This window comes from Rhinichthys klamathensis, unplaced genomic scaffold (genome assembly GCF_029890125.1).
Source record: "Rhinichthys klamathensis goyatoka isolate OS25496 unplaced genomic scaffold, OSU_Roscu_1.1 h1tg000071l_1, whole genome shotgun sequence".
Lineage (NCBI taxonomy): Eukaryota > Metazoa > Chordata > Actinopteri > Cypriniformes > Leuciscidae > Rhinichthys > Rhinichthys klamathensis.
Window position 1 is genome coordinate 329,687 of NW_026606614.1, and position 25,466 is coordinate 355,152.

Genomic DNA, 25,466 nt, shown 5'->3' on the forward strand with positions numbered 1-25,466 from the left:
TAGGCCAATCTAGAGTTAAAATAGTACACATACAGATGTGTACACATAAATTAGTACACATACAATGCACTACTAGTACATTGTTATTAGTATACAGTATACTACATAAAATCTACTTGGAAAATAATCCAAGTTTTCTTAAGAAAATGAACATGAAGCATATTTTATTTTTTGTAAGGGTAAGTCATTAAAGGGTTAGTTCACCCAAAAAGGAAAATTATCCCATAATTCACTCACCCTTTAGCCATCCTAGTTGTATATGACTTTCTTTTTTCAGCCAAATACAATTGGAGTTATATAAAAAAATATCCTGGCTCTACCTAGCTTTATAATGGGAGTGAATGGACCATAGATTTTGAAGCCCAAAAAAGTGCATCCATGCATCATAAACGTAATCCATTTGGCTCCAGGGTGTTAATAAAGGAAGCGTAGAGGATAGAGTAAAACAAAACACCGGTCACAAATTAGAAGTCTAAAACGAGAATTTTTAAATCGGGGGATTTCGGTATAAAAGAAATCAGGAGCTTGAAAAAAACAGGAACTGTGAAAGGCATCTAAGGCCCCGTCCACACTAATGCGTTTTCGTTTAAAAACGGAGACCTTTTGCTACGTTTGCACCTCCCGTCCACACTAAAACGGCAAAAACGGAGACCCAAAACGGAGAAGTTTAGAAACGCTGCCGACCCGTTTTTCGTTTTGAATCTCCGGAGGGCGTTTTAGTGTAGACGGGACAAAACGGAGAACTTTAGAAACGATGACGTAGTAGAGGCTCACGCTCGGCTCTATGATTGGGTGTCATCAGTCATGGCGTATAGCTTTGCTAGCCGCTGTTGTACAAGTAAATTCTGCATTTTACAGCGCTATAACTGCCTACATGCGCCGGAGTCAAGCTATTATTCCAGCGATCTGTGACAATTCCCGTGTGCAGCGGCGGCGTTGACCGTACATGGAGCGTCGGTTTGGGGTTAACCCAGAGCATGGTGGGATAATTTTATCAATGAAGTTGTGTTTACACCGGCGCGCGCATGCCCAGTGTTGGTGAAAGGTCACGTGATCCGCGTTTTCAGTCGTTTTAATGTGGACGGAGATCAATTCTAATACGCAGCTAAAACGCTGGTGTGGACGGAGATCGTATTCGTTTTAATTATCCGTTTCTAAACTAAAACGCAGTAGTGTGGATGGGGCCTAAGCTTACACTACTCCTACATTCTATGTCATGCGTCGGGTCAGAGGTCACTTTTCCGCCATTACCAGAAGCCAGTGATTATACACTCACCTAAAGGATTATTAGGAACACCTGTTCAATTTCTCATTAATGCAATTATCTAATCAACCAATCACATGGCAGTTGCTTCAATGCATTTAGGGGTGTGGTCCTGGTCAAGACAATCTCCTGAACTCCAAACTGAATGTCAGAATGGGAAAGAAAGGTGATTTAAGCAATTTTGAGCGTGGCATGGTTGTTGGTGCCAGACGGGCCGGTCTGAGTATTTCACAATCTGCTCAGTTACTGGGATTTTCACACACAACCATTTCTAGGGTTTACAAAGAATGGTGTGAAAAGGGAAAAACATCCAGTATGCGGCAGTCCTGTGGGCGAAAATGCCTAGTTGATGCTAGAGGTCAGAGGAGAATGGGCCGACTGATTCAAGCTGATAGAAGAGCAACTTTGACTGAAATAACCACTCGTTACAACCGAGGTATGCAGCAAAGCATTTGTGAAGCCACAACATAATAATAATAATAATAATAACTTTAATTTGGTATAGCGCTTTTAAAAGTTAATTCTCAGAGCGCTTAACATAGACAATAGATAAAATAAGCATGACATACAAACTATTACAGTACATGCATACAAACAATGTTATAAATCTAAAAAAAATTAAAATCAATAAACAAAACATAAGTTAAACAAAACCATAAAATATATTACATGGAGAACCACAACAATCATGTTTCACCCGAAAGCTTCTTTAAAATAATAAGTTTTAAGGGATGACTTAAACAATTTCAGAGATGGAGCACTTCGAATTTGTGAGGGCAGTGAATTCCATACCTTTGGGGCAACCGAAGAAAACGCCCTGTCACCCATAGTTTTCAGGCGCGTTACCGGAACAACTAAAAGACCAGCATCGGCTGAGCGAAGATTACGTGTCGGAACGTAGGGTACTAAAAGATCAGAAAGATATTGCGGAGCAAGTCCATTTAACGCCTTGTAGGTCAACATAAGAATTTTAAAATCAACACGAAATTTAACAGGCAGCCAATGCAATGTCTCTAAAACAGGATTTATATGGTCTCTTTTTCTGGTCCTGGTCAGAATACGTGCAGCAGAATTTTGTAACCACTGAAGTCTGTGCAGAATAGATTTCGATGCTCCCGCCAACAAGGCATTACAATAATCAATCCTTGAAAAAACCAGAGTATTAATTAATTTTTCTGCTACAGAGAAGGGCAGCATGGGTCGCAATTTAGATATATTTCTAAGGTGAAAAAATGAGACTTTAACAGTATTACGTACATACAGGTCAAATGTTAAATTAGAATCAAAAATGACTCCCCAAGTTTTTTAATTTAGATTTGAACTGTATATCAGAGCCGTCCACATTTAAAGCTACAGATTTCACACTACGTAACTGGTGAGACGAACCAATAAGCATCACTTCAGTTTTATCGCTATTTAGACATAGATAATTAACAGACATCCAATTTTTTATTTCTGCAATACAGTTAGAAAGGTGAGTAACAGCGACATTAACATCAGGCTTTGAGTGAATGTATATCTGGGTGTCATCACCATATAAATGAAAATCGAGATCAAGAGACCTCAAAAGTTGGCCAAGTGGAAAAATATATAGACTAAAAAGTAAAGGACCTAAAATTGAACCCTGAGGTACACCATATTTTACCATACTATCCTCCGATCTACAACCACCCAGCACAACAAATTGTTTGCGATCTGAGAGATAAGACCTAAACCAGCTCAGAGCAGAGTCAGATACACCAAAGACAGACTCCAGGCGGGAAAGTAAAATACAGTGATCAATAGTGTCGAAAGCAGAGCTAACATGCACAACCTTGAGGCGGATGGGCTACAACAGCAGAAGACCCCACCGGGTACCACTCATCTCCACTACAAATAGGAAAAAGAGGCTACAATTTGCAAGAGCTCACCAAAATTGGACAGTTGAAGACTGGAAAAATGTTGCCTGGTCTGATCAGTCTCGATTTCTTTTGAGACATTCAGATGGTAGAGTCAGAATTTGGCGTAAACAGAATGAGAACATGGATCCATCATGCCTTGTTACCACTGTGCAGGCTGGTGGTGGTGTAATGGTGTGGGGGATGTTTTCTTGGCACACTTTAGGCCCCTTAGTGCCAATTGGGCATCGTTTAAATGCCACGGCCTACCTGAGCATTGTTTCTGACCATGTCCATCCCTTTATGGCCACCATGTACCCATCCTCTGATGGCTACTTCCAGCAGGATAATGCACCATGTCACAAAGCTCGAATCATTTCAAATTGGTTTCTTGAACATGACAATGAGTTCACTGTACTAAAATGGCCCCCACAGTCACCAGATCCCAACCCAATAGAGCACCTTTGGGATGTGGTGGAACGCGAGCTTCGTGCCCTGGATGTGCATCCCACAAATCTCCATCAACTGCACGATGCTATCCTATCAATATGGGCCAACATTTCTAAAGAATGCTTTCAGCACCTTGTTGAATCAATGCTACGTAGAATTAAGGCAGTTCTGAAGGCGAAAGGGGGTCAAACACAGTATTAGAATGGTGTTCCTAATAATCCTTTAGGTGAGTGTAGTTTATAAAGTTATAAATATTGATATTTTTCTCACAAACACATCGCTCCGCTTCAGAAGGCCTTTATTAACACCCTGGAGCCGTAGGGATTACCTTTATGGTGCATGGATGCACTTTTTGGGGCTTCAAAATCTAAGGTACCATTCACTCCCATTATAAAGCCCTTGGAATAGCCAGGATATTTTTTATTATAACTCCATTTGTGTTTGGCTGAAAAAAAGGAAGTCATGTACACTTAGGATGGCTTGAGGGTGAGTCAATTATGGGATCATTTTAATTTTTGGGTGAACTAACCCTTTTGGATAGTTACTCTCATTAGTTATGAACCTTTATATAGTAGTTCTTAGTAGTCTTCTGGGAGGTATGAAAAATGGTAGTTTACTGATTAGCTAATAGTGAACTAACTCATTCAACTGAGCGCTATTATTCACTTATTAATTAATTAGAGTTTCTTGTTGGTTAATAGTAGTTACTAGTGTTAATATTGTGTTACTCATTTGTTCCTGTGTTATTCATTAATGTCAGAACAGTAGTCTAAAGTGTTACCTATAAAAATCATAAGGGTGAGTAAATGATCACGATTGTCTTTTTTTAACTATTCCTTTAACATTGACATTTTTTTATAAGGAGCAGACTTGGTTGAATGAGGGGGTGTGTTCTGTTTTTCTGTGATATTAGGAGAGGGTAATCTCTTCTGCCCTTTTCACCTGCTTTTGCACTGTGCAAACCTGAGCAAAAAAAAAGTTCTCAAATACTTGTTTACTGGCAGGCCGATGATTCTGCAGGTATACTGCAGACATTATGAAAGTTGAGCAAATTTGGGGTGAATGACAAGGCGCTATTGCTGGTACTGCACTGTGAAACGTCTGAGAGATGAATGCCAATGAGTGTTATGTCAGGTGTACAGGCTGGAGCCAAATCTTTGCTTTCATGGAAATGGGCCAAATAGCACAGAGAGAAAAAACCTTCCTGAAATGACAGAGATAATAATTCAAGAGAGCATTTATTTAATAGCAATTCCCAATGTGATTAATTATCAGCTGGTTTGGGGTGGAGGCAGTATGATTTATTTTTATAAAGATATAATTTTGTCGGAAATCACTCCATTTTTCAGGCAACGTATTTCATATTTTTAATGGAACCAGATATTCTGGATATTTTTATAATCTGGATCATTGTTACAATGACTATTGTTGGGTTTGGTGTAGTTTACAGTTTAGTTGTAATTTTAGTCAGAGGATAATTTGTTTCTCTCCAATCTTTTGTATGTAGTACTTTTATTAATATTTCTTAAAGAAAAATATTGTGATCTCACTTTTAAAAGGTGACTTGACTCTCTGAGGTAAACATAAAAAGAAATACATCCAAATTCACAAGTAATGTTATATCATATCATCTTTGATACATACAGCAGATTTCTGAAAGATTTTTTTTTTTAAATAGTGACTAGCAAAGATTACTGCTATGATGCGTCAGTATAAAAAAGAGCATCAATGTTTGCCTGTGAGAACAAATTAAACTGAGAACATTTAGGCTTGAAAGAGATTTTTAATAGACATTTCAAACTGTTTAAATGTTGTCTTTTCTAGGAAGCTGGCAAGTACAGGAAAGGAACTCAAAGATAACTTCCTGAGAGCCCTGGCGGAGCGGGAGGAGGCTAACCGCAGTGGGAAAATGACTGTGAGTACATTATTACAGCACTCCATTTGCTACGTAATGGGATTCCCCCAGCATATTTCTGCAATTCCATTAGGACGGGAACACAATCCACACTGTGTCAAATTCAGGAGGAGAACCCCCCTTCTCTCTCACACCTTGCCATATTGCCACCTCAGCCTTCTTTCTCAGAGAGGACAGACCATGCACAGACCATTCAACATGTGTGTATATGCTGTGTTTGTAGACTGCAGAGCTCCACATAATAATCTACACTATGTGTAATAACAAAACATGCGTTTATCTTGAGCTTCTATCATTACACATTAACTATTTTACAGCAAATTTGGGGAGACTTTTGGAGATGCTGGTGAAAGTTTTGAAGTTCAGCACCTTTGGACTTGCCAGCAGTTCCTGTGCATTTGGGTTCTGATCAATATGTATTTTCTGGTGTGGGGAAACGGGTTTAGATGATCTTGAAGAGATGGTTTTCATATTCCATAATATCAGGCAAAATCAGATAACTTTCTAGCATATAGAAAATCTAGTGTTCTGCTGTACTACAAATGTCATTCGCCTTATTCACCTGGCGGCCATTTTGAAAACGCAAATGCATTGAGGGGTACACAAACCCGGAAGTTTGACTCCGACGCAGCAGCACCAGCAATGGAAACTCCAGTGTGGACCACCAATCTTTCCTGTCTGCCCGAATTAACGATGCAAAATGTGAAGCAGCGAGCCAGTACTGACTGCAACATCCCCCGGGCTGTGTTAATTAAGGGATACAGTAACTGGATCGAAGGTTTTATCCACGACATTGAACGTATGAATGGATGCCGATTTACCTCCGTTTCTACTAGCCTGTAGCAGCTAGGGGTAGTAAGCTTAGCTGTGATATGGAGTTGTTGACTGTGTACTATGTTAGATTAGATCTATACAAATCCTTAACCATCGTTATTGTTCTTCTTTATGAATCTATACAAATCCTTAACCATCATTATTGTTGTTCTTTATGAATCTATACAAATATGTGAACTTGTATTGTTACCATAGCGCCTTAACATGGTCAGTGTGTAACAGGATCAGTCCCTGTCAGACCATATAATCACTTCTCATGCTCTTTACTTTTACATACCTGTGAGTGATTTGATTGTTTTACGTGTGTAAGCTACTGGATGTGTATCCATCTGTGTATCTATCTAAAGAATAAAGTACAATTGTATTACACATGGATGATGTCCTTTATAACTTTATAATTTAATATACCGGAACCAGAACAGGTTGGAATATCAGAAAACATAAAAAAAACATTGATAGGCACACTGGTCTAGGTTTGTAAAGGTAACTTTGTACATAGAAGTTGATATGGGGGAATAATGTAAAATGGCCTGCCTGTATACTGTAAGCATGGAAAAGGAACCAGAACATCAGAAAACAGGCCGTTCAAAAAACAATGATAGGCACAATAGTCTAGGTTTGTAAAGGTAACCATGTACATAGAAGTATGGAAAAGGAACCGGAACAGGTCAGAACATTAGAAATTACTTTAGGAACAAACCATTTAAAAACATTAACAAAAGAGAACTATATACATAAACAGATTATCAGTGATGTCTTGCTCGTTGTTGGGGGGACAGATGTGTAGCCCATCTTGGCAAAGTGAGCGAGAGTGTAGAGCAGCCCGATGAGATGGTTGCACTGTCCCAAGCCAGCTTTTCAGTTGCACTGCGTCTCCCTTATAAATGGCTGCTCAAGTGACAGCTCCACCTGAAAAGATAATCAAACTTTATACACTTGACACTTCAGAGTTGCTATTAACAAATATATGGCATATATATATATATATATGTGTGTGTGTGTGTATATAAAAATATAAATATATGTATATGTGTGTGTGTATATATATATATATATATATATATATATATATATATATATATATACATATACATACATACACACACACACTGAGTGTGCAGTGAATTAGGTACATCTGGCATTTAAATGATCTGCCATGAAAATATATTACAGCTACATGCTGGTAGTGGTAGGTTGTTTACAGCTGTGATACCTGATAGTTATACTGTCATTACACTATCATTGTCAACAAGCAATAGCAACATGCACCTAGCCCTGTCTGGCTTTGCTAATTTGAAACAAGATAATATTTGAGTAGATATCAATGAGGCTTATGTGATATTACATCAACTACAGATAACATGTTAATGAGATAAAATCAACATGTTATTTTCAGTCAGACAGGGAAAGGTAAATTTTTTCGCACCGAGGGAAAAGACCTAGCCCTCACAAATATGTGTGATGGGCTCCTATTAACTGTCGATTAAAGACATGTTAAGTGTTAAATAAAATCTAACATAGTACACAGTCAACAACTCCATATCACGGCTAAGCTTACTACCCCTAGCTGCTACAGGCTAGTAGAAACGGAGGTAAATCGGCGTCCATTCATACCTTCAATGTCGTGGATAAAACCTTTGATCCAGTTACTGTATCCCTTAATTAACACAGCCCGGGGGATGTTGCAGTCAGTACTGGCTCACTGCTCCACATTTTGCATCGTTAATTCGGGCAGACAGAAAAGATTGGTGGTCCACACTGGAGTTTCCATTGCTGGTGCTGCTGCGTCGGAGTCAAACTTCCGGGTTTGTGTACCCCTCAACGCGTTCGCGTTTTCAAAGTGGCCGCCGGGTGAATAAGGCGAATAGTATATTAAAGAACAACATAATAAGTTTGTGAGCACAGGTCAGATGCTTTGGTAGGATGCATTGATTTAAACATTTGGGTCTTGAGGTTTGATTTATGACTTGTTCAATTTATTATTATTATTTTATTTGATTAGTCAATCATTACATTTGTTTAATACCGTAAAACTTCAAATAATAGCCGAGTCCCAAATAGACGCCTGTCTCTATTACACGCCTGGTGTGGCTACAGGTTTGGATAAATAAAGGCCGGTCTCAAATAGAGGCCTGGTCTGTTTTTTAGTTTCGGGTTGTGTTTAAGCCAGTTCTATGGTGCAGATTGCGCACACAAGAGAGCCCTGCGCATCTGGGCAGAGCTAGCGCAAGAAAGGCAGGCAGAGTTAGTGGTGGCCGGAGAGGGAGAAGTGGAGGAGAGCGACGAGGAGGAGGAATTCGCCAATTAACTTGTAGTTGAGAATCGCGGTGATGATGATAGTGGTCATTTTGTATCACATAATTGCAGTTGTGTTACAGGGTAGCAATAGGTCTGGGGACGTAACACTTCATTCTTTCTAGTTGATGTGTAACTTGTATTGATCAGCCCATGGCTGTCACATCGTTTCGTTTTGTATGTTGCCAATAATCTAAAGGGGGTCGCACACCGGACGAGAAGCACAGCGTCGCGCCGCGTCCATGACAACTCGAGATATTATGATATTCTCAATTCATTCAGTTAACGGACGCTCTGAGATAAAGTGAATTCAGACTGCAGACTAAGCAACGATTGTATTTAATTGTACTGTTCAATCATAACATCGTACAGACATTATTTTAATTCCATAATGTCCTTAAACATAACAATATTGCTGGCCATAAACTGAGAAAGTGCATGTCCGGTGTGCGATACCTCGAGTTGTCCTAGACGCGACGCGGCGCAGCGCATCTCGTCCGGTGTGCAACCCCTTTTAGACATACGGTAATATAGTAAGGTAATTCTTACATTAACTGATTTGTTAAACACATTTGAATTATAAATATAACATAATATAATGTGGTAGCCTCCTACTGTCATGCTTTCCGTCTATCAGCCTATGCTATTTGGATCGTTATCTCTAGGCCTACACTCAATGAACAACATCTCAACACTAAATGAAAGGCCTGTCTATAGACGCCTGTCTCAAACACAAGCCGGTGCAGTTTGGCGATTTGGGAAAATAAAAGCCTGTATACGGTTGTTATAAATAGGATAAATACAATAATTACCCCCATAAAACCAGTTTACTGTGGTAGTTTTTATTGTTACAGGTCGAAAGTTTACTTTGTTTCCAGTTATTGTTTATTTTTAAGGATTCTTCTCACTCATCCAAGCAGCTTCATTGCATACAATTAAACAATAACAGTCCAGTTGTTTTTGACTGACTTGAAATTAATGAAATGCTCCGGCTGTATTGATAAAACCTGTAAGACCTGTTACAATTTAAAATAAAAAACTGACGGTCCATGTACTGCAAGTTATGCCCATAGTAACAGTTTGGGCATAGCTTGCAAAATGAGGAACAGACATTTCTGTATAAAAATGTACAGAATTATTGCAGGTTGATTTTTCTGACTTCCTGGGTCATAGTTAAAAAATGTTGCAGTATATGTAATGCACCTACAGTTTAACTGATTAAAAACGTCTTGGTTACTGATGTAACCCTCGTTCCCTATTGGAGGGAACAGAGACGTTATGTCGAAGACTGACAAATGGGGTCCCAATGAAAAGCGCCACAGCCTCTGAACTGTTACGAGTGTTGGAGGCGCAGATGCTGGCAAGCTGTAGCGTGCCCTTTTGGCAACTGCCCTCATACAGTCGTAACCTACCCATTGCCCCACGTAATCCCAAAAAATGAAAAAATCCTCCTTGCCAATGGAATGGAAGGGACAAGGTCTCCATGTCTTACCATGGAGACTGTCGTAGCTACTGTTTATTTTGTATGTTACTTGACAGGAAGAGTGCTTCAGTTCTCTATTCCCTTTTTTCAGTCATGACCAGTGTGGTTAACGCTGGGGAAGCGTACTAGTCCATGAGCCAGGGGGGTTGATCGGTTGATCGGTTGATCGGGGGATTTTTTGGCAAGGTTTACACCCCTAGTATTAGAAAAATCACAATAGCAGTGCAGGGGTGGTAGCGAAATCCCTTTTTTTCAGCTCATGAAGTTACTAACCCCCAAAAATAAATTCTGTTTTTGAAATCTGGTGTATATCTGGTTTAGGCTAATGCTAGGGATATTGTCAATATTCTATAATATGGTGCTTGGTATCGTTGGAAAGGGGACGTTTTAGGCTTTTATTTAAGCCCAGTACTGAATCTGTCTGACAAACCAAACACAGAGGTCACATGACGTCTTTAAACCAGAAATAACTCACATTTTTTTCACAATTTCCACCTAAACTGTATGCTTTCTTTTATCCCTGTGGCATGAAAGAACACCAGGGACACAAAACTCAACAACTTCAATACTCAAGGCACTCTGATGACTCAGAAAATGTATAATATACCCATACTATTTATTTGTGAGAGCCTTAAATTAGCAGCCAGCATAAGTCTTCAAAATAGAATAGAGTGAATAGAATGGACAAATAGGATGGAGACCTATTAGTTGTAAAAGTCAATAAAGAAACAGGTTGAATATATTTAATCAAAGACTGGTTTGTATGTTGATGTCCATTATTTTATTATCTAATCATCATCATTTTCCATGTCGTCCTTGTCTTTATCTGAACTTTCTACACAGGTCACTTGGTTTTCACACTCTGTCAGTTTACACATGTCTGTGCACCTGAGGCCATTTGCAAGACATATACATCGTGGGAGTGAATTTTTTTTTGTGCAGTTGCAGGCGAGTAGATCCAGGACAGCTTCAGGTGCTGGCTGGCCTTCCATCCAGTGCAGCACCAACTTTGTGCACATTCAATATATATATTAAATATGTGTGTGTTCTCTGAGATTTGGAGGAGTCATCATATTTTGAGAAAAATAAAGTTTTAATAGGCTATTACAAGAATAAAGTCACTATATTTCAGAAAATAATCTTATCTTAGTCTGATGTGCATTACGCGATTCCTCTGCTGATACGGTAGATCTCAAACCTTCTGACAGACTCAGAGCCCCATTTGGGTCTCTGATCTCTGAATGAGACAAAGTTTAGGGAAGTGGATTTACGCCTGTCTACGTCGGAGGTGGAAACCCGACACTACGGCAGAAATACACGGAGCTCAAACGCGACACATGTGCCACAGCATCTCCACAGCAGCGCGCGTCCATTATAAACCTGAAGCTGCACAGACCACGGATGGCGCGCTGCTCATCTCTCTATTATTACAGCGATTGATTCCTGCCGGTTCCATAATGAGACTGGCGCGGGGGAACTGCCTGTACAAATTGTGAGCATTTTTCTTTGTTAACGCCCCGCTCTCGCCTGTCCCTCTTCTCGAGAGAAGAGGGTTCAGCGTCTTGATGTCAGGTTCCCAGATGAAGCCCGCTGATCACCTTGAGAGGGGTGTAATCCTCTCAGACGATGCGGCGGCTGACGAGGGTAAGCTGCAATGGATGATGAAGTTTTTAAAAAATAAAAAAGGAAAACTTAGACCGGCAGCGAGCGCTCTCCAGGACAAACAGGAGATGGCTGATGAGGGTGGTGATAATAGGATATATCCTGTATCTTCTCAGCCACCCTGCCCCGTGTATGCTGAGCTGGTTGGTGTTATGGAACGCGCCGCGGGCAGGCTGCAGCTGCCGTGGCTGCTCGTTGGGGGAGAAATCGCTCGCGATGAGAGCATTTTTTCCCCGGTCATAGAACCACCAGCTCAGGTGAGCCTTTCATTTCTTCCCGATCTCATTCTGAGATCAAAAGGACATGGAGGAACCCATACTCTGCCTGTATCCACCAACATCAGCGGGCTAGTCTCGCTGATGTTGAGGGGATAGGAGAGCTTGGGTATGCGTTGATGGTACAATCGACACTGAGAGCTCCAACCCTGCCAGTTGAATGGCAGAGCATACACGTCAGCGGGTCAGGACGGTGCTACCCTGCACATCATGGCGGTGTTTGCAGGTATACCAGGCTGATCTGCTGGGGGATCTCGACCAGGGGGTAGGGCCCCTGAGGCGGTTACTGAGCTGCGCCGCAAATGAAAAAAGTAGCTCTCCGGGCCACCAAACAGACTGCTGCCACGATCTGCCGGTCGATGGCGACGATAGTGGCCACGGAGAGACATTTGTGGTTGAACCTGGCCGACATCGGGGAGAAAGAGAAAGGCTTTCTCCTCGATTCGCTGGTTTCACCCTCTGAGCTTTTCGGCACCTCCGTGGAGGCGGTGGTTGGATAGTTCAGAGAGGCGAAGGCGCACTCAGCTGTATCCAGGACATACATACCGCTGAGATCCGTGCTGAGTGGTCTTTTTAAAAGTGAATTTTTGTGTGCAACTACCACTAAAATGTATCTCTCTACATACCTCGTTCCCTGTATAGAGATATGGGGTCATGTCAATGTCCTAAGGTAAGGTACATTTTTGGATTATTGGGGCCCTGAAGTTCCCCTTTAGGTGGCTAGAACGATAGGAAGAAGCACCAGCTGTATGGGCTTCTCTTGTGATGTGAAACTATGTTAGCCCTTGGGCTGTTAGCCACCTTTGGGTAGAGTAGTTGGTCTCTTTCTCATAGGACTTCTTTCCTGAGTACATCGCCCCCTTGAGCTCTGTTGGGTTTTCAGTGGGCTGAGCGATTCTGCAGCCCCTCGTATGAAATAATAATAAAACAAATTCTAGTAAGGCTGTGGCCCCTCCGAGCCCTCAGATAGATCTATACTTGCTGTAGCTGGCCTAGGCTGTGCAAGGGATAGTGGAGGCGCTCTTCTTAAGCATTTCTGCCTCTGACCCTTCACTTTGTGAATGTAGGTTTCTAGAAAGCATCCCTGTATGACAGCCTCCTCCCATAGGAATCGTTAGGCCAAGGCCCGCCCCTTCTCTGCATTCTGGGGCGACGAGTAATGCAGCGTGGTGCAGAGGCATGGTTTATAAAGATCCTGGGTTAGGCCTCAAATAGGCCTCCCCGGTACAATGTGTCTTTATTGAGCAGGGTTAGGCCGTCTTTCACCTCACGAAGAGACTGCGTTGTCTGCCCGACCCTGCCGTGCAGAACTAGCATACGGATCTCACCAGGCCTCCCTGAAGGTGAGTCACTGTGGTTATCAGGTAGTAGGCCCCTCCAGGAATCCCTGAATGGGAACTGTCAGGTAGTAGGCCTCACCAGGCCTCCCTGAGGGTGAGTTCTCCACATACTGTGGTTATCAGGTAGTAGGCCTCTCCAGTGCATGAGCTACTTTCTGACATTCTAACTGAAAGTAAGTGAATATCAAAATACATGATAGAAGCATTTTGTTAAACCACTTGCAAGTGTTATGTTGACAACACTATTGAAACAATGACTTTTTATTACAACTGTACATAAATAAATAGGCCATTTGGCCCTGGACTAATAGGGTATTCTATTTGTCCATTCTATTGGCTCTATTCTATTTTGAAGACTTGTGCTGGCTGCACAAGTCTAATTTAAGGCTCTCACAAATAAATAGTATGGGTATATTTTCTGAGTCATCAGAGTGCCTTGAGTATTGAAGGTGTTGAGTTTTGTGTCCCTGGTGTTCTTTCATGCCATAGGGATAAAAGAAAGCATACAATTTAGGTGGAAATTGTGAAAAAATGTGTGTTATTTCTGGTTTAAAGAAGTCATGTGACTGTTTGTCAGACAGATTCAGTATTGGGCTTAAATGAAAGCCTAAAAGGTCCCCTTTCCAATGATACCAAGCACCATATGATAGAATATTGACAATATCCCTAGCATGAGCCTAAACCAGATATACACCAGATTTCAAAAACGGAATTTATTTTAGGGGGTTAGTAACTTCATGAGCTGAAAAAAGTGATTTCGCTACCACCCCTGCACTGCTATCGTGATTTTTCTAATACTAGGGGTGTATACCTTGCCAAAAATCACTATGAGACTTTGTCCCCCCAGATGATACCAATGGACCAAATTTGGGGCCCTGGTTCATGGACTATACCTAGTCCAAAGGAGAGGGACATTACGAAGGCCACATCCTACCCGTAGGGAGGAGCTTGTGGAAATACACATATGGACTGACCCGTCGGGCAGTATTACAAATGGAAGATCTCTGCGGTAGGTCCTGTCTAGACATGGATGGAATCACTACAGATGCAGAGACGGGGCTGAGCAGAATCTGCCTAGGGAAAGACACGGCTTTACTGACAGTACCATGGAAGAATACACATATGGGATTAACAAGAGGGAATCACAACATATGAGGCATCTAGCCCAGTACAAGGGCTGACCAACGGGCAAAGCCACGTCTGACTGTCGAATGTTGATTGGAGAAAACTCAATCCAGGGTTCACCAAGTGGAGAACTAACCTGAAGAGCAAAGAAGGTGCTTGTATCCCCCCCTTAGAGGGGAATGGCGCTGCAAGCGAGACACCGAGCCGCACATTTCCTGTTTGTACCCACACACGGGAAGAAACTGGCTCCATCCAGAGATTGTAGAATCTTGCGAATGTGCATTCACACTACCAGCAACACGCAGCGACAAAGCGACAAGATCCCCTTAATTTTAATAAACCGTACTTTAAGCAACAGTGACCGTTGGCGACTGGATGGGGCATGTCAAGCGACTCGACAAAGTTGAGATCTGTTAACTTTATGCAAATGAAGAGCGAAAACCAATAGAAGTGAAGTCAGTAGAGCGCACGTGATCTGCCGCTCTTTGTCATTCACAAATGTTACTAGGCAACCAGTAGTGGGAACACCCACTAGCGAAATCACCGCCAGCCACTGGCGACATGTACCAAAGGAATCTCCACCTGGCCCTTCTCCAGGGGAAGGAGTGGTGTGTTCACCACCTGCTGGTCGAGAGCAGCTCCCCACATCTCTGGGCTGCCCATATCAGGGCTGCTTCGATGGATGTTTGGAGGGTTTAAAGGTCTGAGGGACAGGTTGCATCACCCTCTTGCAGGAAGCTCAACGGGGCGGCCGGGGTGACGTCTTCGTTTGTGCCGGAGCAGATGTAGACGCCCCCCCCCCCCCGAAAAATGAACTGTAACTCTGCAAATACTCAGTCAAACAGGTATACAGGCACACAGGCATGAAGCCTGAATTATCTTCTTTTAAATTAAGTAATTTATATAAAAAACAAATTTTCTCATTTTTTGTAATCTGTACGAAAAGAGAGAGATGATAGTTGTTCTCGTCTCAGGTCATTAAAGTTAATTTGACCACGCCCACGGAGCGCACGCTCTGTTCAAACACAAATGCTCTGAGGCGATCCACGCCCACATCAGCTGGATAACCCACCGAAAGAGACTCATATTTACGACACTGTGAGGAATAATACTATCTTAATAATAATCCTGGAAAAAATTACCTCAGAAGTGCAGTTTCATTTTGAGGAGCAACGGATCCAGCTGAGAAATAGGTACATTCTTTATTTTCAAGTGCTTTGTTCTAATCGTGATATGAAATAGTGTCTGTAAACAAAAAGACTGTTTGAATATGAATCGCCTTTTTGTGTGTGAATGAATGAACAGCTTTTACCTAACTATATTCCAATACTGAGATGAGTAAAAATCGCCTGAAATATGTTGAAATAAAATATTTTTGTATAAGCAACGTATTAAACTGCAAATTAACATTTATATGTCCTAATCATAAAAACGATATGTTACATATGAAAGACAATATGTCGTTTTTACTGTAAAATACTGCCACATCAAATAAGCTTGTTTGCTAAGATGTTATTATAGTGTTTGTTCGATTGTAGGCTATATTCAAACTAATTAATCCGCAACTGTGAAATATGTATGATAAAATGTATACTTTAATATATACAAAGAAAGATTACATTTGAAATATAGTTAATTTTAATTGTTGTTGTAATTGTAACCTTTTTATTAAAATAGCAAAAGTATATGTAGGCTACATATAAATAAATCTTAGGTAAAAAATCTTAAAAGCTCAATATAAGCCTCCTCTTTAAATTATTTGTATTGTGTTTTATTAGTGACACATTTGGGATATATTCCCAAACTTTCTGTAAAAACAGAATGAGAATTAACTGCACAATTACTAGAAATGTTTACATTTGATATTATACAATTTGCAAGCACAATTTGAAAAATAAATAAATAATTGGAACTGTGAACCAATTTTGTATTATATAGGCCTATATGTATATATATATATATTGTCATTGCATTCTTGTGGCTCAGTGACACACCTGAATGAAAGGGTCATTAGTATGCAGCCCCATTGTCTTCTCAGGTGTGAATCACAGCAGGTCACACCCCTGCGCATATTGCCTTTCCAAACAAAAAGTGTCATTTTTAAATTTAAACCAATCTATTGTTTTATGTGAATGATAAGGCAGGATGATTTTCAGATCATTTTGAAGAAAAAACTCTAGGCGACAACATCCATTAGTCAAAAGTCTTGTGGACACATATTTAGTATGTGTTTTGTGGCCTTATTTCAGAAACTTTAAGTTTTAGTTTTTTCAATAACCACGCATAAACAATATTCTCTCAAAAATACAAACATGTACATACATGTTGATAACATATTATGGTAGCCCTGTTTGTGCTAAATAGAGTGTAATTACACCTTTGCCAGTAATTTGTTTATAAGCAACTGAAAAAAGCACAAATGTCAGAGTATGTCAAAACATCTCAAGGACCCCAAAAACACCTTGGACCCCAGAGGGTTAACTGTGCATTACTCTTTTAGAATGGTAAAACCTGTTGAATACGTACTCTCCACCCGCATAGAACGATCTCCGTAGCACACTCTTTTCGTGGTGATTGGAAGAGTGATCGCTGTGCAACCACTCGGCTCCGAAGCAAAAATCTGAATGAGTGGATGCGTGCCGCCATCTCATATACTCGTATGGGGAGTGGCTCGACATGCAAATTCCACTCGCCATTTCCACTGGCCGTTTTTCAAAAATATCTCGAAGATAAATTGATTCAGGCTCCTAAGTGAGACCCACGTAACGTCGAACACCCAAGATTAAGTGGTAAACCTGATAAATAAATAATTGAAATTCACATTTTGCACATGAGGAAAGCTATGAGAACAGCGTATCCTAGATTATGCCAGCCTAAAACATGAATTTGTCTAGTCAAGTAAGGTCAAGTCACCTTCAATGATATAGCGCTTTTAACAATATAAATTGATTCAAAGCAGCATTACAGTAAAAATAGGAAATTACATTAACCCTAAGCTGTTTTTGGGGTCATTGAGATGTTTTGACATGCCCTGACATCTATGCTTTTTTCAGTTGCTTATAAACATATTAATGGCAAAGGTATAATTACACTCTATTTAGCACAAACAGTCAGGGTCCGAAATTAACTTTTTGGCTCACCTGCCACGGGGACTGGTAGGTGAAAAAATCCACCAGCCAAGCATATTTTTAACCGGCCAAAATAATAAACAGTCTTTTTGTGTCACATATACATTAATTTATATATAGGCTATATTTAGACATTTTTGTCATTATATTTCTGGTCTATTATTTTCCATTTGTACTTTTATTTACACACATATTACACAATTTACACATTAAAATAATATTTTTGTGGAGGTGCCTATGAAAATATTCTGTACAAATGAAATGTATTAATTGTATATTTAATAAGATATATGCAATAATAATATATTATAATTATTTCCAAAAAATATTTAGTTTTACTCTGCCTATTTTTTTTACTCCATTTACTCTGACTGATCCGATCAGTAACTGAAGGACTGGAAACATCAGTTGTTTTAACCATTCATTAAAATTAATCGGTTCAAAGGAGTCATTATTTCGCAAACAGGACGTGTCATTATCGGATGTGTACGCGTTGTGTGATTATCCCGGCAGCTAGGACATCCCACAAGATTTGTGTCAACACAGAAAACATTTCATAACTGGATAGGTTTTTTCGTTTATTTAAAGTGTGGTTTATGTCAGCTGAATGTGCGGAACGCTTTTCGGAGAAGATAAGGTATTTTAGCACAATTCACACCCAGCGGTAATTCAGGAAAAAAATATATCCGAATGCTCCACATGAAAGTATGGTCTTCCGACCTTTTACCATCGTGTCGATTTATTTTGATTAATATGTGCCAGGGAGAGAGAGCAAGACAGCGCTTAGGACACGGTGAAGCCTTGTTTATACTTTCGCCTGGCTCCGAAGAGAAAGAGTGCGCACGTGCGACCGGGTCTCTCTCTCTCTCTCTCTCTCTCTCTCTCTCTCTCTCTCTCTCTCTCTCTCTTCTCTCTCTCTCTCTCTCTCTCTCTCTCTCTCTCTCTCTCTCTCTCCTCTCTCTCTCTCTCTCTCTCTCTTCTCTCTCTTCTCTCTCTCTCTCTCTCTCTCATCTCTCTCTCTCTCTCTCTCTCTCTCTCTCCTCTCTCTCTCTCTCTCTCTCTCTCTCTCTCTCTCTCTCCTCTCTCGCTCTCTCTCTCTTCTCTCTCTCTCTCTCTCTCTCTCTCAAGTTGCGCCCTGTCACACACACACAGCAGTTCGTCAACATTACTCACCGATCAATAAGACCATGGCGGACAAAAATTCGCTTTGGAGCAGGAGCCAATCGATAAGAGACTCGTTAACGTCGAGGGCATACAATATTGATGGTTCTGAACTTAGAACCGGTTCTCGAGTGGAACCGGTTTTCAATTCACATTCTGCAAACACAACAGCTCCGTCATGTCCGTAGCCATCATGCCAGATATTTTATTACATTACTATTTTGGTATGAACATTCACCCGCCAGTGGGGCGGATAGCCTTTTGAGATTTACTCGCCAAACGGAAAATTTACCCGCATTTGGCGCTAAGCGGGTGTTAATTTCGGACCCTGCAAACAGTGCCACCATAATATGTGAACAACATGTAAATGTTTGTATTTTTGAGAGAATAATGTTTATGCATGTTTGTTGAAAAAACTAAAAATTAAAGTTTCTGAAATAAGGCCACAAAACACATACTAAATATGTGTCCACAAGACTTTTGACTAATGGATGTTGTTGCCTAGAGTTTTGCTTCAAAATGATCTGAAAATCATCCTGCCTAATCATTCACATAAAACAATACATTGATTTAAACTTTGTAAGACACATTTTGTTTGAAAAGGCAATATGCGTGGGGCCTAAATGATCATGAATAATGCTCTGATTCACACCCGAGAAGACAATGACCTGCATAATGAGCCACATAATGAGCCTTTCAGTCAGGTGTGTCACTGGGTACCACAAGAAAGAATGTGAGGAGTTATTTTGTATGCATGCAAATTGTATAATATCCAAGGTAAACATTTCTAGTAACTATGCAGTTAATTCTCATACTGTATTTTCAGAAAGTTTTGGAATATATTCTCTCCCTAAATGTGTCACTAATAAAAAACAATAATAAATATTTAATGAGAAGGCTTACTTCTGACCTTAATGACCTACTAAGATGTTGCTTACATCTACCTTGTACATATATTTTTTGCTATTTTATTAAAAAGTTTTCACATGTAAATCAACAACAATTACAATTTTAACAATATTTCAAGTGTAATCTTTCTTTGTAAAAAGTATACATTTTATGATACGTATTTCAAGGTTAAGGATTCATTAGTTTGAATATTGAACAAACACTATATTAACATCTTAGTTGATAATTCAATATACCTACTTTATTTTTTACAAAACATCCCATACTGTATATTTAACATATGTGCAGAAATTGGCGAACAAAAGCTTATTTAATGTGGCAGTAGTCTTTTTTTACAGTAAAAACTTGTTTATAAGTAACAAAACTAATCAATGAAATCTTATCTAAACATTCATATTTCGTCTGTAACATATCGTTTTCATGATATATTAGCATATAAATGTTAATTTGCAATTTAATACGTTGCTTATACAAAGACATTTATTTCAACATATTTCAGTCGATTTATACTCATCTCAGTATAGCAATATACACTCACCTAAAGGATTATTAGGAACACCTGTTCAATTTCTCATTAATGCAATTATCTAATCAACCAATCACATGGCAGTTGCTTCAATGCATTTAGGAGTGTGGTCCTGGTCAAGACAATCTCCTGAACTCCAAACCGAATGTCAGAATGGGAAAGAAAGGTGATTTACGCAATTTTGAGCGTGGCATGGTTGTTGGTGCCAGACGGGCCGGTCTGAGTATTTCACAATCTGCTCAGTTACTGGGATTTTCACGCACAGCATTTCTAGGGTTTACAAAGGATGGTGTGGAAAAGAGAAAAACATCCACTATGCGGCAGTCCTGTGGGCGAAAATGCCTTGTTGATGCTAGAGGTCAGAGGAGAATGGGCCGACTGATTCAAGCTGATAGAAGAGCAACTTTGACTGAAATAACCACTCGTTACAACCGAGGTATGCAGCAAAGCATTTGTGAAGCCACAACACGCACAACCTTGAGGCGGATGGGCTACAACAGCAGAAGACCCCACCGTCTCCACTACAAATAGGAAAAAGAGGCTACAATTTGCAAGAGCTCACCAAAATTGGACAGTTGAAGACTGGAAAAATGTTGCCTGGTCTGATGAGTCTCGATTTCTGTTGAGACATTCAGATGGTAGAGTCAGAATTTGGCGGTAAACAGAATGAGAACATGGATCCATCATGCCTTGTTACCACTGTGCAGGCTGGTGGTGGTGGGGGATGTTTTCTTGGCACACTTTAGGCCCCTTAGTGCCAATTGGGCATCGTTTAAATGCCACGGCCTACCTGAGCATTGTTTCTGACCTTGTCCATCCCTTTATGGCACCATGTACCCAACCTCTGATGGCTACTTCCAGCAGGATAATGCACCATATCACAAAGCTCGAATCATTTCAAATTGGTTTCTTGAACATGACAATGAGTTCACTGTACTAAAATGGCCCCCACAGTCACCAGATCTCAACCCAATAGAGCATCTTTGGATGTGGTGGAACGGGAGCTTCCTGGATGTGCATCCCACAAAGCTCCATCAACTGCAAGATGCTATCCTATCAATATGGGCCAACATTTCTAAAGAATGCTTTCAGCACCTTGTTGAATCAATGCCACGTAGAATTAAGGCAGTTCTGAAGGCGAAAGGGGGTCAAACACAGTATTAGTATGGTGTTCCTAATAATCCTTTAGGTGAGTGTAGTTTGGTAAAAGCTAAACTAGTAGATGTGTTCATGTAAAAATAACTGTTTACTAATGTAAGTGCCAGTGTGAATGAACGGCACAGATGTGCGCTCTTGTTTACTACAGCTGAGGTAAACAACAGCGTGCATCTGTGCCGTTCATTCATTCAGAAATGCGATTCATATTTAAACAGTCTTTTTGCGGTTTACAGACACTTTTCCATATCGCGATTAGAACAAAGTACTTAAGAATAAAGAACTTACCATTCACAATCCTCAGCTGGATCCGTTGCTCCTCGAAGTGAAACTAAACCGGCACTTCTGAGGTAAATTTCCAAGGACTATTATTACGATAGTATTATTCCTCACAGCGTAGCAAGATGACATAGAGTAGATTAAGATGATTAAACTTGATGTGTTTTATCGAGTTGATGTGGGTGTTCACAGGTTTGCATGGATTGCCTCAGATTCATTTGCGTTTGAATAGCGCGTGCTCTCCGTGGGTGTGTTCATATAAGCAGATAATGAGCTGAATTGAGAACGACTGACATCTCTCTCTTTTCATACAGATTACATAAACAGAGAATATTTGTTTTTTATATAAATTACTTAATTTAAAAGAAGAGAATTCAAGCTTTATAAAATAAATAAATAAAAAGAAATAAATAAACATATCTCTCGTACCTGTGTGACTGAGTATTCGCTGAGTTACAGTTCATTTTCGGACGCGTCTCAGAATGGACTAGTGTTGTCATGATACTAGAATTTCTAACTTCGATACGATACCTTGAAAAATATCGATATTCGATACCACAGAGAAAAAAATTGCCACAATATTAAGGGGGTATTTTTTGTATTTAAAGCTAAATATAACAAGTCTAGAACATGACAATGAGGTATATTTTACATGAACAAAAATGTCCCGAGTTCTATTTGTTAATATTTTTTAATTGGACCAGAGCTTACATGATCCGTTGTATTTTTATTACCTACTGTTATCAAAGATTAAAATATACTGTAACAAAAAAGCACTTAATAGTATCAAATTGGAGGATAGAGTGCCATTAATGTATAATAATAAGATTAAACATTCAATTTCAGTTAAAGGCATTTCATTATTGAATTCAGAGATGCCATTGTCTAGCTGTTTAGTTTAATTAATATCTGTGTAATCAAATTGATGATAATCGCTAATGAAGGAAAATTGCAGAATTAAATAATAATTTTTGAATAAAGTTAAATAGGCACAAGTTAATTTACATTTGACCACAACAATATTTACTTGTCTAAGATTCCTCAGTCAGATTATGTTAACTTTAAGAAAACGGTGAAAATACTAGACAACACAGACTCATATCAACAACAATACTAGGCCATCTTGGTTAATGTTTCAGAAAGTTAAAATGAGAAGAGTTACAGTGTTTCTTTTGGATTTTTTTAGCAGTGGGGCAGGTCTGGTCCAAATAACAAACACCCCTGATGCTGAGCATATATGCTGCTAAATGGTACCCCTGGAGCCTGTTCCTTAAGTCTGTTTTCACCTATAAATTAATTTAAAAAAATGAGTGATGTTAGGGATTATTGATAGTCAAACAATCTTTTGGGTGCCCGCAGCACGCTCACAGTGTGAAGCGCGTGTCCGCGTATTCTCCGACATGCCTGCTCGCGGTGTGTTTTTTATGCGTGTGCGCGCTATTCTCCGACATGCCTGCTCGAGGTGTGTTTTTTATGCGTGTGCGCGCTATTCTCCGACATGCCCGAACGCGGTGTTCTTTATCAATCAACCAAAGCCGTTCGCGGGGGCGCCACCCTCGCAATCTTTCCATTCACTTCACTTTTGCTATTTAACCAGAGCGAATGAGACGAGTGCGTCACGTGTGGTGTTTGTCAACGCACCTTTGGAGAGAAGTGAAAGTGACCGCTCGGCTAGTATCGATACTTCAGGAAATTAGTATTGGTACCGTTCAGATATTTCAGTATCGATATTTATCGAATATCGATATTTTTGACAACACTAGAATGGACTTCACTGACCGAGAGAAGGCAGAACTCAAATGTTTATTTTTTCTTATTTGTCGAAAAGCACAACACTTTGTTTTTATTGTGAGTATACACAAAAAAATAGACACTTAACAGGATCGAATGATGTGCAACACTTATATGTAAGATCAAAATCAACAGAGTATTTTGAGTCTCTTTTGCACTGATAAGAAAAAAAGCAAGCTGGTATCGCTGGCGTGACTGCCGACCCAGGGGGTTAAAGTAATGTAATCGTCTGATTTTAGCCAGGTTTCTGTCAAGCATAGCACATCTAGGTTATAATCTGTAATAATATAATTACATAAGTGCTTTTGAAGTAAGGGATCGAATATTCAGCAGCCCGAGCTTTATCATTTGTTCATCTGTATTATATCTGTTTTTTATTTGTTGAACATCAATAACATTTTTACCCTTAAATGGGTTTGGGAGTTTTTTGTATTTCCTAATTCGGGGAACAGACACAGTCTCTACATGATGATATCTAGGTGAAAGAGTCTCTATGTGATGGGATTTATCTGACCTCAGTGACGTGGGACAGCTAGCAGATGGTCGGTTTAGTCAGTCCTGACCTGAGCCATATTACTAGAGAGAAGAACAGCACCATCCCAGGAGGGATGAATACCATCTCTTTTCAACAGGTCAGGTCTGCCCCAAAAACTTTTCCAATTGTCTATGAATTCTATATTATTTTGCGGACACCACTTAGACAGCCACCCACTGAGTGAGGACAGTCTACCAAGGGTGCTTTCACACTGGGCTCGTTTGCTGCGGTCCGAGCCCGAGCGCGATTGTTCCCGCCACCCCCCGGAGCGTTGGTCTGGTTTCACACTCAACTTGATTCTATTGAACCTTTGTGCGTTTGCGTGCATATTACATCATCGCAAACGTGCACGGCATATGATAGAAAACAGATTGCGGGTCAATATATTGTTAATAAATTGTTTTATTAATTCGGTGCTATTATGCGCAGCTGAGAGAACAACAGAGGTTTACTGTGCTGCTGCTTGCAAACGGACTCTTTTGAGGAGACAGTGGATTTCCAAATTTGTTGCCCTGATTCCACGCGCTATCCGCGAATACACTGCAGGCTCACTTTCGCTCGTATCCATGGTAATTCATCAACACTATGATCCCTTACATTTGTTTTATTTAACTAAATACATCATAATCAGCTAAAACGCATGCACAGGTCACTTTACTTCCTGAACAAGTGCGCACCCGAGTCCGCGTTGCTGTCACATTCACGCAAACCGCGGCACGGTTCGGGAGCAACCGAACTTAGACCACCTCCTCCAGGTAGTCTCGGGTTCGGTACCCCTGTGCGCACCTGGGTCCGCATGACAGCGTTCACATTAGCGATTTTTCATGCGAACTGTGCCCCGTTCCGAACTAAACTGCCAGTGTGAAAGCACCCTAAGTATCTCATCACAAACAGGAAGGGGGCCAGAGCAAATTACAGTGCCTGACATCGTACTTGCGAGTTCACACACCTATTTAACATTAATTTTAGTGCTCTCCGACTGGCGAAGTCGAACATCATTAGTGCCGACGTGAATAATAATCTTAGAGAATTTACGTTTAGCATTAGCCAGCACTTTTAAATTTGCTTTGATGTCAGGCGCTCTGGCTCCAAGCAAACATGTGACTATGGTGGCTTGTGTCTCTATTTTCACGTTCCGTGTAATGTAATCGGAATGGAAGAGCTGTGTTTTGTCCCTCGACCACAGCGTCTCACTGTCACTCAGTTGCCCTGCTGCATGAGCTCTACAGCCGGAACCGAACAATGTACAGAGTTCACTAAGGTAGTCGCATCCAAAGTAATATCTAAAGCCCTTGCGCTCTTACTATCCTCGATTAAAGTTTGGATGCGTGTCTCTAGTTCTGAATGCTTCTCCGTCAGCCTGACTATCTCCCTGCATTTATCACATTTAAATCCCTCGTTGCTGACAGAGAATGCTATTCTATGCATGTGACACGAAGTGCAAGTGACAACAGGAGAAGAC

The 25,466-nt window shown here is 40.3% G+C and overlaps 1 protein-coding gene across 1 annotated transcript in view; it reads left to right on the plus strand.

The window, feature by feature from the left end:
• cfap299 (cilia and flagella associated protein 299) overlaps positions 1–25,466 on the plus strand; it is a 90,474-nt gene that overhangs the window by 28,636 nt on the left and 36,372 nt on the right. Inside the window, exon 3 of the mRNA XM_056250563.1 lies at positions 5,416–5,506. Within this exon, the coding sequence (XP_056106538.1) occupies positions 5,416–5,506 (91 nt within the window). The remainder of the gene's footprint in view (positions 1–5,415; positions 5,507–25,466) is intronic.